Source organism: Haliaeetus albicilla, chromosome 24 (assembly GCF_947461875.1).
Source record: "Haliaeetus albicilla chromosome 24, bHalAlb1.1, whole genome shotgun sequence".
Classification (NCBI taxonomy): domain Eukaryota; kingdom Metazoa; phylum Chordata; class Aves; order Accipitriformes; family Accipitridae; genus Haliaeetus; species Haliaeetus albicilla.
In genome coordinates this window covers 6384591-6401895 of record NC_091506.1, presented here as the reverse complement: position 1 = coordinate 6401895, position 17305 = coordinate 6384591, and the positions used below count along the sequence as shown (strand labels likewise).

Genomic DNA, 17305 nt, shown 5'->3' with positions numbered 1-17305 from the left:
TTAGTAAAATGGTGTGCAACAGGATCTCAGTTGCTTCAAATTATCAAGGCTGTAAGGTGTATTGATTGCTCATTTGCCATAATCACATTAAAATAGAGAATAAAACAGATGAACGATCAGACAAGTGATTCAGAATATGGAAAATTAATAGCTAATAAGCCTCATTTAGATAAAGCTGCCAAAATAAGCTGAGTTTTCAAAGCCCAATTATAGGAATTTAAGATATTAGTGGAAACCGTATTTATTTTTAAATGCTGTTACTGTAGATCTTTTAAATCACTGCTATAAAAAAAAGCCCACAGCATTTAGCTCAGAAACAAGGATCCAGCAGAAGCTTTTCTATCTTTTCTTACACCTTTGTTTTAAAACAAACAAAATTAAAAATTCAGTAATTTCACACAAGTCAGCCTGGCAGCAAGCACAAACTGCAAGCCGCAAAGCAGGAGGCACAAACGTGGGGTACTTACTACGGCTGGCTACGCTTAGCATAAGCGTACTTAAACGTGACGGCATTTGTGGGGGCAGAGCCATCGCCCTGAGCAGGACGTCTCTGTCCTTACTGATAACAGCTGGCGTACGATAGCGGGAGGAAGAGACCGAAAACGCCAAGTAGAAGCAGCGAGAGCGCTGCAGGAGTTTCTGCAAGGACAGAGCAGACCCTGGGCTCCCCGCCGTCCTCGGGAGAGCCCCCCCGAGCAGGATGGCTCTGCCAGCAGCGGCACAGCCCGCCTGGTTCCCGGGTTAAGCTCTGCCAAGCACAACGCACTTGGCAGATGCGGCGTTATCGCCTTTGAACGCCAGCGCTGGGACACGGGGGAGAGGGGGACGGGGCTCAGCGGGTGCTCTGCCCGCAACGCTGCTCCGATCATCGCAGCTCCCAGGGAGCGCAAGATCTTTGATGGTCCAGCATCAGCCAGAGCAAAAGGCTGTGCAATAAATGAGTCTAGCCTTCGCTATGACGGCTTACCCCTTCCCTTGAGTGTTGGTGGTACAGCTGACCTACTCCACACAGCGAAGACTTGCTCTCACAAAGTCAATTTTAGAATAACCCTTCATCCTGGCCCTTTGAAATCAAGCTGATGTTCTCAGAAGTTTTAACAGCCTGTGAAATGCAGGAGGAAGGGCAGAAAATCTTGGTATGCTCTACTCACCTGCTTTGCAAAGGAAGGTTGCCATAAACGTTCCCATAACAGCTGGCATAAGAGGAATGAGACAACGTATCGTAGTCCGAAAGTCCCAGTGCAAGCGGGTTCCGCCAGTTCCCAGCCGTGTTTGCAGAAGATGCTGGAATTAAAAATTACAGCAAATTAGATCTTTCTCCAGTTAAATCAGCCGAGACAAATGAGACAATCTCTATGGGTTTCTGCAGGACACACAAGCAGACAATGCAAACATGAAGTATGATTTACAAGCCCTGTAGGGAGGAAAGCGCTGTGCGGGTGGTGTTTTGGAGCCAGGGAATCTCTTTAAAAAGTCTTTCTGACCCGTTCAGTGATGCTTATTGTACTGTATTTTGGAAGCTATCGTGGCAACTGCATTTACTTGGCATGTTTTACACATTGCTTCTAGTTGGTAAACATGCCTGTTTGAAACCCCTGTGGCTCTTTGTGCTTCTTGAGACTACTGTGCTTACAAAGAGTAAAAGGCAGTTTTACCCATAGGAGAAGGCAACAAGCAAGTCTACCTTCGCAAGCAGGGAACAACAAGATCCTATTCAGTTCCTCATCTACCTTTCAAGACAAAGCTCTCGCCTTGCTTCTACTCTGCTGACTTCATCGAGGCAGCGGAGGGGGACAGAATTTGATGCACAGCAGGGACATAAAAAAACCACTCAGCACAGAAGAAATCAGACATTACCCGAAGAGAAAGATGACACCCGACTGCTAGGAGAGCACGGCACCTGCAGACCAGCAAAGCCCAAACTCCTTTGAGATCCTCTGTCAGACTCAAAGCCTGCCTGCAGGCTATGACCCTGTTCCTTTTGACTGGAGGCACGTTGGTACCAACCACGGAGATGCTCTGCAACTAAGGCCTTGTGAATGTTTTTGGTTATGTGCTCCGTTTTAGCAACTTGCTTCCTTGGAAGCCTTAGGGTTGCATATGGGTTGTGCGGTACTCTGTCCACTTCATCCTCATGGTAAGACCTGAATTCCCTGTAACGGTCATATCCGTAATGTGCCGATGAGCGATAAGAAGGATTGACACTGTACTGTCCCTCCGTATCACTCTCATAAACGTATCCTCCATTGTAATAAACGTCAGATTCGGTGTATGGGGAATATCCAGAAATATAGTAACTAGAGGAAGGCTGCTCCTGACTTTTGTGGTAGACACCATTGCGGACATCCTTCTGGGCAAGATTTGGCATACTTCCTGAATTTGCAGCAGAAATGTGTTGTTTCTTTGATCGTCTTCGACCCCTGGTCCTGTTGTCGAGCGTCTGAGTAGTATAATATGGATTGGGAGTAGGTGTCACGCAGTAATATTCTGCGCTTGACTGGCTAGTGTAGGATGATCCATCATCGAGGATCTCTGTGCTGCTGCTTCGCTGGGACTTGGAGAGGGTGAAGGCTGCCTTTTCAGCAGGAGCCTCGGACAGCAGGTGGGTTTGGGATTCCAGACTTCCACTGCGCTGCCGGCAGTGGTGCGGGGAAACATCTGGCCTGAAACACCACAGATGTTGGTTGGTTAAAGGCAGTTACATGCGAACATACACAGAGAGCTGGAGAGAGCATGCGTGGGTGAGTCAGGCATGCTGCCTCCCTAATCAAAGCACAATACAAACCCAGTCTTATCTTTCCACGTAGACTATCTGCATTGCAAGAAATTCAGCTTGGCTGAAATTTAGGTTTGCTGCAACAGTAGATCTCTCATATAAAAATCTGTCGTGGTGAGCAAGGTTAATCTGTGACAGGGATACATGCAGCAAAGCTCACAAACTCAAATGGTGTAATGATTTACAGGAGGGCTCTCTCAGTTTTTAAGTAGGTAAAGTCTACACAAGTAACTGAGCTGGAGCAGAACACAGGAAGATGGGTTTCCTGTGGCTCTGTCTCTCAAGGCTGCATTACCCCAGCCAAATAAACCACAAGCTCTCAATAACATTGTAAAATTTATAGTACCTCTCCTTCCCCAGCATGGATTCTCAGCTGTCTAATAATCCAGGTGAGCTCATGTTGCAGCTCTCTTCCCATAGCAAGGGCACTAATTGGGATCTCTCTTCTCTATCTGGCACTCTCATTTTCAGGGGGCTTGCAGGAACGTAATCCACAGCAGACATCTGTCAGCTTGTGAACAAGTTTTTTATGGGGAGACCACTAGCTGATGGACAATACAATTTCATAAGCCTCGCTTTGCTAGAAAATGAGGCTAGAAAGGAAATGTAAAATAAATTCTGGCTATCTTACAAGTATTTTACAGAAACTTTTTGAGCAAGCATTACTTGTTAAAAGTCCCTATAGGTGCCTATCTGGAAATGACCCTTCTCCTATAGTCTTTCATGATCAGATAGGCAATATTTGTGTGCCAGCTTCCATCTCACTCCTAATTTTGCAGACACCCATTTGTGCGTGCTGCTGTTTGCCCAGACAGGGTTTGCGCTCACACGAACGCCCTCACTTGCATGTCACAAAGCTGGTGCAGGACTGTGCCAGAAGATCGTGGCTGATATTAACCTTGTACCTCTAATATCCAGAAAAGACATTTTTGAGAGCCTGACCCTGCTGTAGTGAAAGCTGCACGGCAAAGGATCCTTTGCCCTCTTAGCACCATTTGCTTTTATTCTGCTGCTGCCTAAGATAGACATTGCGCTTAAAACAGAGCGCCCTTACTGTAAGTGGCTGCTACTGTAGGCATTGCGTGTGAGCACAGGGGTTGTAGGCATGCTTCTCCCCCCATGGGGCTGGGGCGGCCGCTCCAGGGTTCGGTAAGGACTGCTGTGAGTCGAAAGTGGGTCCCTGTAACGAAGGAGACAATCCCAGTTAGGTTAAACGCCGTGCAAGTCGCAGCAAACAGAATACATGCACCCTAAGTCTTGAAGAAACAAAATGAAGGGCAGAAGAAACATGTAAGGGCGTAACTGGATGAGCTTCCCTGTATAAAGAACAGAACTGTTAAAAAGGAAGAAAAATTCAACCCCTTCTTGTGGTTCAAGGGAGGTCCTCGGAGGATGACCGGTAGAAAAAGCTGCTGCCAAAGGACAGAAGTGTGAAGCAGAAGAGACAGAGCAGGTAACAGAGAAGCAAAGGAATCGGGTTTTAAAATGAAGCATGTCACAGCTAAATGGTTACATATGGCTATAATTCAACTTCTGAACTTCATGTGGAGGTGTGTTCTGCTTATCTTGAGGGACAGATGAGAAAAACGCAAAGATCTGATATTGCCCCAGACTTAAAACATTTTTAGGCATGCCTTCAACAGCCTGCTCACACAAGACACAATCCAAGAAATATCAACATCAGTGGGAATCCTTACACTGAGCACAACTAGCACCAGATCAGACCCACATAACACGATCACACAACCATCAGCAGAGCTACTGCTGTCGATGTGCTCCATGGAACTGTTCTTCTAGCTCAGCAAGTGCCCAAATCCCACAGATACATACAGAACCTCAGCCAGTCACTGCAGCTGACACTAGTGATGGTAGCTGGTTGAATCCCATAACTCTGCTCTTAAGTGGAGATCTACCCATCAGGACTTAGTGAATTCTGTCCGCTTTGACAATGTACCTGCTGAAATACCGATACCATCAGGAGGGATGGGTATGGTTTGGTGTTACCTGAAGCCATTAAGCACAGTCATCAAGAAAACTACAAGTTGTTTAATTAATACTGAAAACAAACCACAGAAACAGAGACAAAGGGTGACGGCGCTGGTGGGCACGAGCAATTCCTTAAATACAGCCCTCGCTATTAAATTTCTCGCCCATCTCAAACCTCTTCACAAAGACTACACTACCCTACAATTTCAGAGACTGTGACAACTACTTATACACACTTTTGTTACTAAACAGGAAATTTATCTCCCATCACCAAGTCCTGTAATTGCAGAGGAGTGTGGAGGCAGCAGGCTCTGCTGAAGTGCCCGTACTAACAGGAGTCTTGGCAGGGGCAAGACAGAGCTTATGCCAGCAAGGCAGAGAGCACAGCAGCAGCAAGACATCCCTACCTGGAGTGTCTGGTTTCCAAGAGCTGCTCGTTTATGGATGACTTTCTGAGATGAATTCTCTCCACCCCGAGGGACTTTGGTGGAGGAAGCCTCGGAGAAAGCTGCACAGAGCTGGGTCTCTGTGCTGGCACAGGAAGCGATTCACTGACTGTTGGAAAGCAATACGTATTTTGTTAGTAAATCCTTGATATTTTTGCCCCATGTGCAAATCTGTGGCCCCTAAGCAGAAACACTTTGCACTACAGAGAATGACAGAAGCTGTGAATCTAGAAAGACTCTCCTGCCCGCACCAAGTTCTCCTCCACGCAGACAGGACATCGCAGAGGCTCGTACAACTCTCAGCAGCACCGACTCCTACGGAGATTACACACAGCTTGGGGTTGCGCCAGATCACAAAGTGGAACTTCCTTGGGAAAACACCTGTTTGCAGCGCAATCCTTCCCAGAGCCGAGGAGGCAAGCTCAGCCTCTGCAAAGGCCAGTTCCTCTCCCTCCCCCTTCCAGCTCTTTATTTGAAAATGACATTTTAAGAATTAGGTTTGAAATACAACCTAAAAGGGACTGACTTCAAAAGCTGCTGAATGAGGAAAGACAACTGACAGACACATTTGGCTGAAGGCAACTGGGAAGACGCTGGTTTGATCCTTGTTCTCGCTTTGCTTAAGGCACAACCCAGGTTCCATCAGAGCCAAAAGGAAACTCCAACTAATACATATAAATGCAGGAAGAGTATCACAGAGAACACGTTCACAAGCCAAAGCCCTGGCTCTACTTCTACTTGTACAAGCAGGAATCAGGTGTAACTCCATTTTCAAGTACCAGATGGATTGTACAAGTCTAAAACTGGGACAAAGTGAGATCAGAATCAGGCCCTGACTGAAAAGTGAGTAATAATTTCGATAATGTTTGTCCCCAAATGATGATTATCCAGTTTAAGGGACAGGAAAGCCAAGTCCTTTCCACCTTGTGGAACAGGGCGTGAATGTGTGTGTCTGTGGGTGTGTGTGTGAAATGAGTAAGCTGAGCAAACACCATACCCATGCAAGAAGGCAAGCTCACTAGGTAACAAATAAACGTAAACAGATCTTTTAATATCTGTGACTATTCTACTTTTTTGTAAGTTTTATAGTAGCTGTGAGAACAGAAGGGCTGGGCAAATCCTCCCAGCTTGTAAAGTCCTCCAGCCGCTCACCCACCTCTGGCCAGGTCCTAGGGATGAAGTATTTGACATCCACAGTGCCCTCAGCTTGTGGGTTGGTCATGTTAAAACCAACCCCCTTCTCGAAAGATGACTCAGATCAGCTCACAGAGCAGAAACTTTCAATAACTAACCCATTATGAGGAAAGACATTCCTGATTAAGCCCTTATTTCTTCTTCTATAAAGTAATTGTCCATCAAAAGCCACCAAAATAGTAGGCTAAAGGACATTAAGTCAACGCAGTGTCTCTGACCAGGCACGCTTCATAGGAAGAAAAGGATAAGCAACATACCGTCATCATAGGTGGTTGTATCAGACAGGGAGCTGCTCTCAGACGGAATTATATCATCTGTGAACAAAAACAAGCACTTTAAGCATAGGAGAATCAACATCAATTTCCAAATATCAGATACAGTTTATTTTCTACAGCTTCAGAGCCTGCTGCTACTTGTAACGCTGCAATCTGCATGCTTTAGCCCTCAACAGCCTGAAGACAGTCCTGCTGTGGAGTATATCATGACCTAATTGTGTTCACTGCAGTTCAGCAAGCTACCTGTGTAATTATCAAAGGAGATTTTTTTTCAGCTGCAGCAGGAATCAAGCCAAGTTTTACAAAGGTGTTTTCCACCCAACTTCCAACAGATCTCACAGGGTGTTTCGGTGCTTCAGTAGGAGTCAGGAGCCTACACAGACATGTAGATCTTGGCTGCTAGCATCTAATCTCCTCTAGGTACACCTGAAATCCCACCAGGTAGGTACGAAATGCCTTTTGAAATTTGGCATTCACTTCTGAATGTTTCATCAGCATACAAATTCTGTTTCAATTAAATTAGTATCAATCCAGAATAATTGCACTGATTTCAGTCAAGTTATTGCAAATTCCAACACCACAGAGAGCAGTAACGGTTGTATGGACAATCTTTTCTTTTACGTTTTGTTGTTTATTGAAAGTGCATTACTGCACCTGCCTGTCCTCTCACCTTGACATTACACACTACCACTTGCTCAGAAAGAGCCTGTCCTTGCTAAGGTTTAGAACAGACCAGCAGTGGCAGAGAAATTAGGCTGATGATAAAAAGGAGCACAAAACATAATTAACCCACAGAAAAACCTGCTCCTAGGCCGTTTCTGGTAAGACACAGTGCTGGTGGGGTAAAAAGTCTCCATGAACCTCTACGCAAGAGGGAGAGGAAGCAACAAAAGAAGACGGTGGCAGCCACTTTGTATATGACACCTGCTTCCTCCATCACTCATCATGAGCGTATGCAACGTACGTTGCTCCCTTGCTGTCACGCTTTGCTACGAAGAAAGGTCTGGTTACAAGAATTTGGTAAATAGAGCAGCTTTTCAAGAACAGCAAAACATCAGGGCTGGCCCCTGCCCTGAGGGGACTTTTCAGATCACCAAGGATGGGTTGCAGCTCTGCCTGCAACCTGACACTGGGAAAAAGCTTCAGGGGAGCTTATTCACATGAATTTGACCACAGGGTGGTGAAATATGGAACTGGGCCCAGTGCAAGGAGGAAAAAAACCTACCTAGGGAAAAAAAAAGCCAGTCTAAAGCTATGCTGCTGGATTCTTGTGGGGTCTGCACCACTGACATATAGGGGAGCTCTGAATTTAAATCCTGAATCCGTGCAATTCCCTGCAAAAGTGGAAGAAACTCTGGACTACAGAGGAAGCAAAGGAAAGGGAGAGTGGAACATGGGGAGCAGGAGACAGTCCAGTATGTCCTTCACCTCCCATCCCTTGGGGGCTGGGATGAAAATAGCTATGGTTTGATTCAATAAATCAATGTTACTATTTAACACATTATTTCAACAAGTCATTCCCCAAATTCACAGATGCAAGTGACTCATCACTGCTCAGCCTTCTGAAACCCTGTACCTTGAGCCCAAGAGTACCCTCAGTGATGGTGAAGAGGTTACACATAAAATCCAATTACTGAAGTTGATGACAGTTCTGCTTCAGATAAACAAATACATGCTGCAGTGCAAGAGTCAAGCACTGAAAGGGAATGCAGCTAACTTACTGCTGGCTAAGTATTTGCTGTCTTGCAGTCTCTACGGGCAGGGAGACCCTCTGAGACACGGAGTCCAGTCCCTTCTGGCTGCGTCCACCTTCCCAGACAGCAAACAAGGACGTCGTGTACCAAATGTTGCAAAATGACGGGCTAAATGTATAAGGACCCACTCTTAAGTTGCTTGTTTGCACAACAGGACAAAAAAACGCCTGCAACGAACAACAGTGAGGGTGCACCTCACATGGCCTCGCTGCTCACCGGTCTTCATTAGCTTCCTGGTCATTACTACACATCGTGTGTCCCAGGTAATACAGGACCGCCCACAATTAATATCCAGATTGGTGAGCAAGAGACTGGAAAAACAGATGTTTTCCTCATCTCTGTCAATCGGGAACTAGCTGGGCCACATTAAATAGCAATCATCAACCTTTCAGAATAAGCACTTTGTGATGATGGATAGCCCAGTGCTGCCGTGGTTTGCGCTGGGTAAGAATCCAAACCAAGCTCTCAATGGGAATGGGACACGGTGAAGGTTTCCCCAACAGAAACCTGGCCGTGCACAGGAGAAGGGTCTCTTCCAGCAAAAATACATGTTGTCAAGAGGTCCCGTCTCAAAGGTCAGTAAGAGGGTATCGATATAAACAGCAGAAAAATCTTGTGTTTTCTTTCCCACCTTGTAATTCCCAGGAAAAACCCCACTAACCTCACAAAATAGCATTTCCTCAGGGAAAAAGAAATCAATTAAACATTAACAATTATCCATATATATATTCCACGGCGGGCAGAAGTGAAACATGTCCTAAAACTGTAAATCACTATAGAAACTAGAAGAGCCTGCAATACCTGTGAGCTTTTACTACTCCCAAACTCCTTCAATTGGCTTGGATACTAGCAAGTTTCCAGGGTTTATCATATGAAGCAGCAAGAATCTCACATGCCTTAGGAAAACCACACTTTCAGCATGGAGAGGCCAAAGGTATCTGCTTTCACTGTGCTCATCACCAGCAAATGGATTTAGTAAAAAAATCTGTTTGCCACTATTTGCGTTCATAAACTCTTGAACTTTATTTATGTCTTCCTGGAAATCAGTAATTTTTAATCAAGAAACAAAGTCTTTGATCCTTATTTCCTCGATCTTGTAGAAAAACTCACATGTTCTATTTTTGCTAGAACTGAAGCATTGTGGAAGGGAAAGGAGAGAGATCTTGCATGTGGCGGCTTAGACATACAACTCAACTCAATACACTATGAATTCAGACACCACACCAGTTTCAGCTGAGATGCTCCTGCCAGCCTTTCTGTGTATAGCACCTTCGGTCTGTAGCTGGTGCTGGAACGTGTCTGCACTTGTTCCTAAAACTGCAGTTTATTCTGCCCTCAGCCTATAAGCAGTGCACTTGGCCTATCAGATGCAGCAATTGCATCTCTTTTTTTCTTACTTAACTGCCTTGGAGAAGATAAAAACCATATAGAGAAGATGTAAACAAAACTTGTAAGTGAGCCAAATTACTTCTCCCCCCCCCTCCTGTTTTCATCAGAACACAGGGAATTCTCTTGCTTACCTGGTAGAGTAAGAGTTGATTTCTGGGTTGGTTTTTTGCCACACTTGATTCTATATTCATTTATGGAATTTTCTATCTCTTGCAGCTTTTTTACAGCATCAGCATACTCTTGCTTTCTTTTCTTCTTCACATTTTTGCAGAGGTCTGCCTCACTGGCAAGTTTCTTTGCGGCTTCCACCAGCTTTTGCTGTATGATAAAATTGCTCTCCAAGTCCTGCAAAGCAGGATCCTGCAAATTTGTGAGATGAATTATTTGCCTGTACTCTGGGTAGAAATTATCAGTGAAGGTTATTGAATAGGAGATCTATTTTTGTGGTAATGAAGTAAAATCTTGAGCACGAAACACAGAAATACCGAAGTTCACACACAAGACAATCTCAGCACATGAAAGTCTTACATCTTATTTCTATGACTAGTGTAAGACTATGAGATCTCTTGAGAAAGGTCCAAAGTTCTTAAGCCTGGGTGACATAAGATAGATAACTAAATTCAGGTTTAGACCGCTAAACCTCCTGTTCTGAGTCCAAGACTGAAAACGTCTGTTCAAAATTTCTCTCTACTTTGGAGAAAATAAAAATGGAAATTTACATCACCATACCTACGTCACAGGGAGTTGGAGGCTTTAATTAATTGTTTGTAAACAACTTTAAGAAGCTCAGATGAAAGGCGCTGCAGAAGTGCTAAAACCCACGTTATTAAATCTGGTCAGTAGGATTTTGTAGCGTTTAAGCAGTTTATGTAAAATTAGCTTGCTGCAGACATGGATTACACCAGCGCTGCGAGCCAGGGCAGCGAGTTTTTGGTGAAAGATGCAAAGTGCCCAACACCTACTTACTACTTGGATGATACAGCTTGTTAACAAATCTCACAAGGAATGATGGGGAATGGTATGTGTCCAGAAACTGCAAATATCTGAATTACCATATCTCCTGAGTCAGTCTCTGCCAGCAAAGTTCATGTTAGCTTCTTGAGCAATATGGGGAGCTTTTACTGAGGTGGAACTTGCATTAAGCCAGAAATAAATCTCTTCCTTCTGTCACCTGTCACACAACTATGCTCACGGACAGATGATTTTGGAAGGGGGACAGCGCACATCCCTGCCACGTTCTGGGTTCCAACACAATTTCAACGCGACACAAATCAACGCTCGAGAGCAGCTCACAGCCATGGGTTGCCAAACGGCATTATGCACCTGCTCCTCTCTAATTAGCAGCAAAATGTCCATTAAAATTCAAGCAGCACGGCCAAATCAGGGGTTCAGGTCAGGGGATTTTAATGCCTTTTGAAACAGCCAACTTCCTGGTCATTTCAAAGGCAGCATGGCTGAAATACGGGCGGTACCTGTCTAAATTTCCCAGCCTATGCAAGCGACTGTCCTGGCTGCCTCCTCTTAAAACAATCAGGGAAGAGCTGCCTTATTTACAAGGGGCTTTGGCCACCGGTCTAGCCACCCCACCTCTGCTGTGAAAACAAACCGCAGGGCTCACCTCTTCGCTCGGGAGCAGGTTGTCATCCAGCTTGAACGCCGTGCCAACACGTCTCCTGACCTGGGGAGGTTCTTCTCCAGCGCTCAGTGGATACTCCTTGGGCATCTTGCCCGTCAGCTCCTGGGGAACAGAGAAGGCTCCATGTGAAGGTCCGGAGGGAGAGAAGGGCTCTCACCCACCCCGACCCCAACGTAAAGTGCAGTTCTCACCGCCTCTCGCAGGCAGATTTTCTTCAGCTCCTCAACTTTCTGAAGCAGTTTTTCCTGAAGGAGTTTCTCCTTCTTCTTTAGTTCCATAATTTTCTCCTTTTTTTGTTCTTCGCTGACCTCTGAATCCTGAGAGCCTGAAAAATACACTCTCTGTATCAGAGGATTTGCAGGTAAAAGCTGGTTTTTTTTCCAGTTAGGTAGGCTGAGATCTCCCCAAAGCAGTCCAGCCCAACACAACAACACATTATCCCAAGTGCAACGTCCAGCTCTCATGTCATCCAGCAAGCAGGTTTTTAGGAAATCCACACTTTTTCAAACCCCCAATGTATATACTTGCATGATAAGTCCCAAGTATACGCCCCCAAAACCCCACCACCCAAAATATAAAACATTGCATTAGCGATATCTACTATATACTTGATATTTTGGCTTTGACTTTGCTTTCGAGACAGACACTGAGGCTCCTCACTTGGGCTTCACCTCGAGGCACCTACATGTGGCACCCAGGCTTCTCCCTCCCCACCTTCCCCTCCTCCACAGTCACAGGAGAGATCCAAAGTCCACCCCAGAGCTGAGCTTTCTTGGAAGTATTTATCTTCACTGGTCATTTTTGAGGAAGCTCGGGGCAATTCAACTCCTAGAATGGGTGCTTAAAGTTAGCCTGGATCAAATATCCCCTGGACTTTGACAAGACTTACAGTCACTCAAGGACTGATTGGTAAACCAATATCAAATTATTCACGGACCAAGAGTATATGGGTGCTTATCCATCTAGCATATTTTTATTTCCTTATTTAGTTAGATGGGGGAAACAGCAGATTATACTACTAATGTTACTGTTTCAGATACATAACTGATACATGCTTTCACATATGTCACCCTGTTTTATGGTTAGGTAGCCTTGTTTTCCCTTTTAACATACACAAGCCCCATTGTACTTCATTACCTTGCATTCACACAAAGTATTACCTGATGAGATCAAACTGCCGTTGCTGGCCATAATAAGCTGGTTCTTTGCTTCCAGAGTCACTAGCTTTGAAACTTTTGGTGTTCCCATCTCTGTCAGATCCATGGCGATATCATCCAAACTTCTGGCTGAAGGAATTTTTGCCTGAAGGAGTTTAAAAAAAAAAATAAAATCCAGCCTCATCAAGTTACCTCTAATTAACTTCAGAACACAGGGTCACAGAAGATGACATTTCACACCTCATCTCCCACAAAATTAAGGGCTAAAGCAACAGCATCACACAGGAGCTTGCAGTGCACAGAGCTCTGCTGGCTTTCCTCTCCCCCTCTGCCCTCAAAGCCTGAACAATCTCCCAACTCAAAATCTATTTGCTGTTTGCACCGTGTTCAAAACGAACATGAGAAGGAGACAAAAGAAAAAGCAGATTAAACACAGAGACGTGGGAATTCCCTCTTCTGTGATTACACTTCCATAGCGCTTAATTGCGGGCAGACTAAAATGGATCGAATAACAATACTGTCGCTAATAGACTGCTCAAAAAGCTGACAAAAACAATTTGTACTTTTTTTGTCTGGAGAGTAGTTCATCCGTGGAAAAACATACACCGAAGGATATACAGGAAAGGTGTCGAAACTTATGCCCACAGTAAAATGCCTTATAACTTACTTTGCTTTGCTTTCTGTCCAAGTAAAACTGGTGTTGACTGATTGCCATCACCCAGATGGACTTGATCAGGGAAGTGTTTGCATACCAGGTTTGCACTACTAGTCCGCTCTGACCAAAGGTCCTTCTCGACACCGAAATTCTGAGGAAGTGATAAGAAATGCAATTTCAAGACAGGTCTTTGAGGTTTAAAGTTCCAAATGCCTCTCTCTCAACCAGGCAAGGCTCAGCCTTTATTTTAGAGATGTGAAAACTCAAATTTCCTTTTCCCCATCATCCGGTGCTGCTGCCTTTCCTCCCTCCTAACCTTCCCTTAATTTTACAAAGTTAAAGTTGAAGTCACTCCCGGTTGAGCTTTGCAACACGGAGCAGTAGCAACTGCTGTGCCTTTTAGTTCAGCAGCGCAATCGCGTTGCCAAGACTGATGGTTGGGTACGCTATAAACCTAGAAAGGGTGAGCAGACTGCCATGGGATCCTGAAAGGAGTGATCAGGCAGGACGGAGGATCTGGGGGGATCAGCAGAGAATCTGTCCACCCCTCCTGGCCCAGCTGAGACGCACAGCAGTCCTGCGCCAGAGGTAGAAAGGATGGCAGCAGGAGAAGCAGAAAGGAAGGTGGAGTCAGAAAATTCACCCTGGGCAAAGGCTCTTTCTTCTTGGGAAGGATCTTGAGGGGAAGACACAGGAAAGCAGCCTGTGGGTGAGCTCCCACCCCAACTGGCAGTGCTCCTGTGGACCCCTGAAGGGTTGAGCTCGGAGGAGGGAGCATCACTGCCCAGGCAGGGGAAGGCAGGAGGTGAGCAAGAAAGTCATGTCTGGGTCCTGCAGGCTGTGTTCCCGGGTCTCCTGCTGCACAGGCACGTTACGGGGGCCTCTCAGGGAAGGGTTTTGTAAAGCAAGCAAATTTGGCCATGACAAATAGTTCTCCCTCTGCTCCAAGAACTCCCTGGGTGGACACCACAGGCAATCTGAGAGAAGGACACCCAGAGCTATAACACACCAACCGTCGCTCCAGGTTGCTCGCTACGACTGTGACCTTCCCTCTGCAACGTCACAGCGCTACTTTGCCCATCACACACAGCCCGGATCCGGCCCCAGCCTGCCCTTCCAAACGCAGGATCAGGCTCAGTGTCACAAAGCCCAAAGTCAGCTCAGGTCTGTGCTGAACTCAGAAGCACATCCCATCCCCATCCGCTAACACGAGATGACAAATCCCCAGCCTGGGTAAAGATTTATCCTGCTGCTACAACTGCCTCCTCCAGCCTTACCTGCGGGGATCATGTACTTCCACAGCAAACTTCTTTTCACGGAAATAGAGATTTTCCAGCTGTTTCCATTGAAATAGCTAGGAGAATTGGGAGAGAGAAATAGAACACTGTCACTACAAGAACCACCAGTCTTCTCCCCCCAAGGTTATGTAATTTCAGCAAATTACAACTCCTGTGTATCTTCAGCTATGGCATGGACTCAGCAATAACATTCATGACATCAATCAAAATAAGCATGTAAACATAAATATATAGGATGCTCCTCAAGTAATTTCACACTCTACAGACAACGCATTGCAGATTGAGGATTTTGCCTGTGACGACATCTGTTTCCATCAATAGCACATTGAATTTCACTGCTAGAAGTTCACAGAGATCTTGGGAGGGCAACTAAAGTCTTCTGATCTCTCATTAAATGCAAAAATCTCTATACAAAGTAATTGCGTAGACACCTATGGTCTCCTCCTGCAGTCAGAACATCCCCAGGGAATGGCAGCAGCCCAGGGAAAAGCAAGACCACTCTCTTCTGAAGACACTGGGTGAGAGATTCAGCACGACGTTTTGGAGCAGGGGTACAACAAGTACAGAGAAAGAGCAGCTACAGGAGGAAGCCACCCCACAACACATACTTCTGTAAGGAAACCACAGATTTCCTGCAAAGTGCCAGCTGGGAGAAAAGATCAAAGTCAAACGGGGCTTGGCAGCTGCACCCGTGGGATCAGAATTTCGTATGAATCCGCTCTTCCTTTGCATTGGCATTAGCCACCCTCTGGGGATGATCCATCAGCATCTTCTCAGCCCAGCTTTGGCAGAGCCGTTCCCCAGCCCCTCGGTGCAGGTTTTTGCAGCTCCCCCTCCGGCAGCACCAGGGTGCGTGGGCGCACACGGAGATCTGTACGGGTGTCCCAAGGACATCACCTGAAGATGATGGGGTGTACAAGTACAGCAGGGCACGCTGTAGCTTACAGCCGGCTACTTTCCAGAGCTAGAGCCCATGCGGAGGTACTTGAGAGACTTCCACCCAGGCAGGGCCAGCATTAAGTGGGAGAGATCAGCTTGCCGTATCGGTGATTCAGCCGAGGCACCCGGGGGCATTACGTGACCCTCTTCTTCCCCGCAGGAGTTTTCCAAAAGCCCTTCAAGGCTGCAGGCACCACACCAGAAATCCCCAAGACATGCGACATTCCCGCCGGCCTCCGCCAAAACCCAACGCGCCACGCTCCGACTACGGAAGAACTTTCGTAAAAGATTACGTATTACACCATGCCGCATTTGAAACACTCTTAACACGGGTCATAAATGAAACATAACCCAGCGCATGTGTTTGTGGGGAAAGCTCTGGCTCTTTCAGTGACCTTTCCCTCTGTTTAGTTAAAGCTTTCCTTTCCGTTACTACAATTTATTATTAGATCCTCCTATATGAAAAAACGCAGCAAGGGGAATGTCATTTACTTAAACTAATAAGTCATTTTTTGGAAGACCGTGGAAGTTTTACTCTGCTGCTTAAGTAAGTTTATCTTTGTATTAAAAGCGCCCTGTCCAGTCACGCTGCTTTCAGAAGCGCCCTCTTTATAACTTATTTTAAATAAATACATTTTAAATAAAAAAATTAAAAAGAAAACAGCTCGCGCAGGTCGTTGAGCAACAGCACCCGTGGGTGCCGGGATCCCCGCCACGACCCCCGGCAGCTCAGCTGCCTCCCTCCCCCCGTGCACCCTTCCCTTCCCCACACTCACCTCCCCGCAGCACCGGCCCCTTCTCCCCGGCACCACCGACCGCTCTGGAAAGCGTCGAGGGCGACATGAGCCGAGCAAGAGGCGTCCGCCGTGCCGGGATGCCGCTCGGCTTTCCTCGGCTTCGCCTCCCACTGCTGACACACGCCTGACATCACCGCCTCTCCCGCCGGCGACGCCTTCCCGACCCACCCTTTCCCTCAGATAAAAGGGGAAAAAAATGAACCGAAGAGAAGAGAGGACAGGAGAAGGTTTCTACCGAGGGGCTGCAGCCCTTCGGGGCACCCCGAGGCCTTCGCGGGGGGCTGAGGTGGGAGCGAGCGTGGCGAGGGGGGGGGCTGCAGCAGGCAACCCGGACCCCCGCCACGGCCGAGTCCCGGTCTTGCCGGCCTTGACTCAGAGAGGCAACAGGTTCGACCAGAAGCATCGTGCCACGTTCCCCGCCGCCCCGCTCCCACGCTCGTAAAAAAACGCTGGGTGTGCTTCAAACATGACCTCTGGAAAAAAAACCCAAAAAAACCGCCTCGCTGCTGCTTATCGGTTGCGGGCGATGACACCCCGTCCCCTTTTATCACTTCCTCTGGGTTTTTCCCCTCCGGATGCGCTTGGCATTCCCGAGGGCTGTGGGAGATGGGGTGACCTGTCCTAAGGGCAGCGAGGGTGAAGAGGGTGGCATTTGGCAGGGGGACAAAATGCAGCTGCCCCCCCAGCTTGAGCAGCTCCTGCCCAGGCAGGGGACACACCGGCGGTCCGAGGGTCTGGGTGGGCCCTTCCATGAGGAGCTGCCTGTGCAAATCCAACGCCACCCCCAGGTGAGATGCATCCCTGATCATTTGTGGTGCCGAGAAGGGGGGGGGGGGGGGAGGAAAAAAAAAAAAAAAAAAAAAAGAAAAGCCTTTGCATTGGTAAGGAAACCTGCATGGAATTGCCTCAGGATGTGGGTAGAGCTTTGCCCCATTTCCTCCCCACCCTGTGAGATCCATCCCAGCCCAAAAAGGAGCTGACAGATGCCCGAAGCAATCCTTCC

General features: G+C 46.8%; 1 protein-coding gene across 2 annotated transcripts in view; it reads right to left on the bottom strand.

Moving 5' to 3' along the window:
* FRMD4B (FERM domain containing 4B) overlaps positions 1-17305 on the bottom strand; it is a 137316-nt gene that overhangs the window by 1766 nt on the left and 118245 nt on the right. For both annotated transcript variants that reach the window (XM_069811861.1, XM_069811860.1), the window contains exons 12-22: positions 14546-14622; positions 13281-13419; positions 12617-12758; positions 11648-11781; positions 11439-11558; positions 9952-10180; positions 6660-6716; positions 5170-5317; positions 3831-3956; positions 1858-2663; positions 1152-1284 (exon numbers count right to left, since the gene is read on the bottom strand). In XM_069811861.1, the coding sequence (XP_069667962.1) occupies positions 1152-1284; positions 1858-2663; positions 3831-3956; positions 5170-5317; positions 6660-6716; positions 9952-10180; positions 11439-11558; positions 11648-11781; positions 12617-12758; positions 13281-13419; positions 14546-14622 (2111 nt within the window). The remainder of the gene's footprint in view (positions 1-1151; positions 1285-1857; positions 2664-3830; positions 3957-5169; positions 5318-6659; positions 6717-9951; positions 10181-11438; positions 11559-11647; positions 11782-12616; positions 12759-13280; positions 13420-14545; positions 14623-17305) is intronic.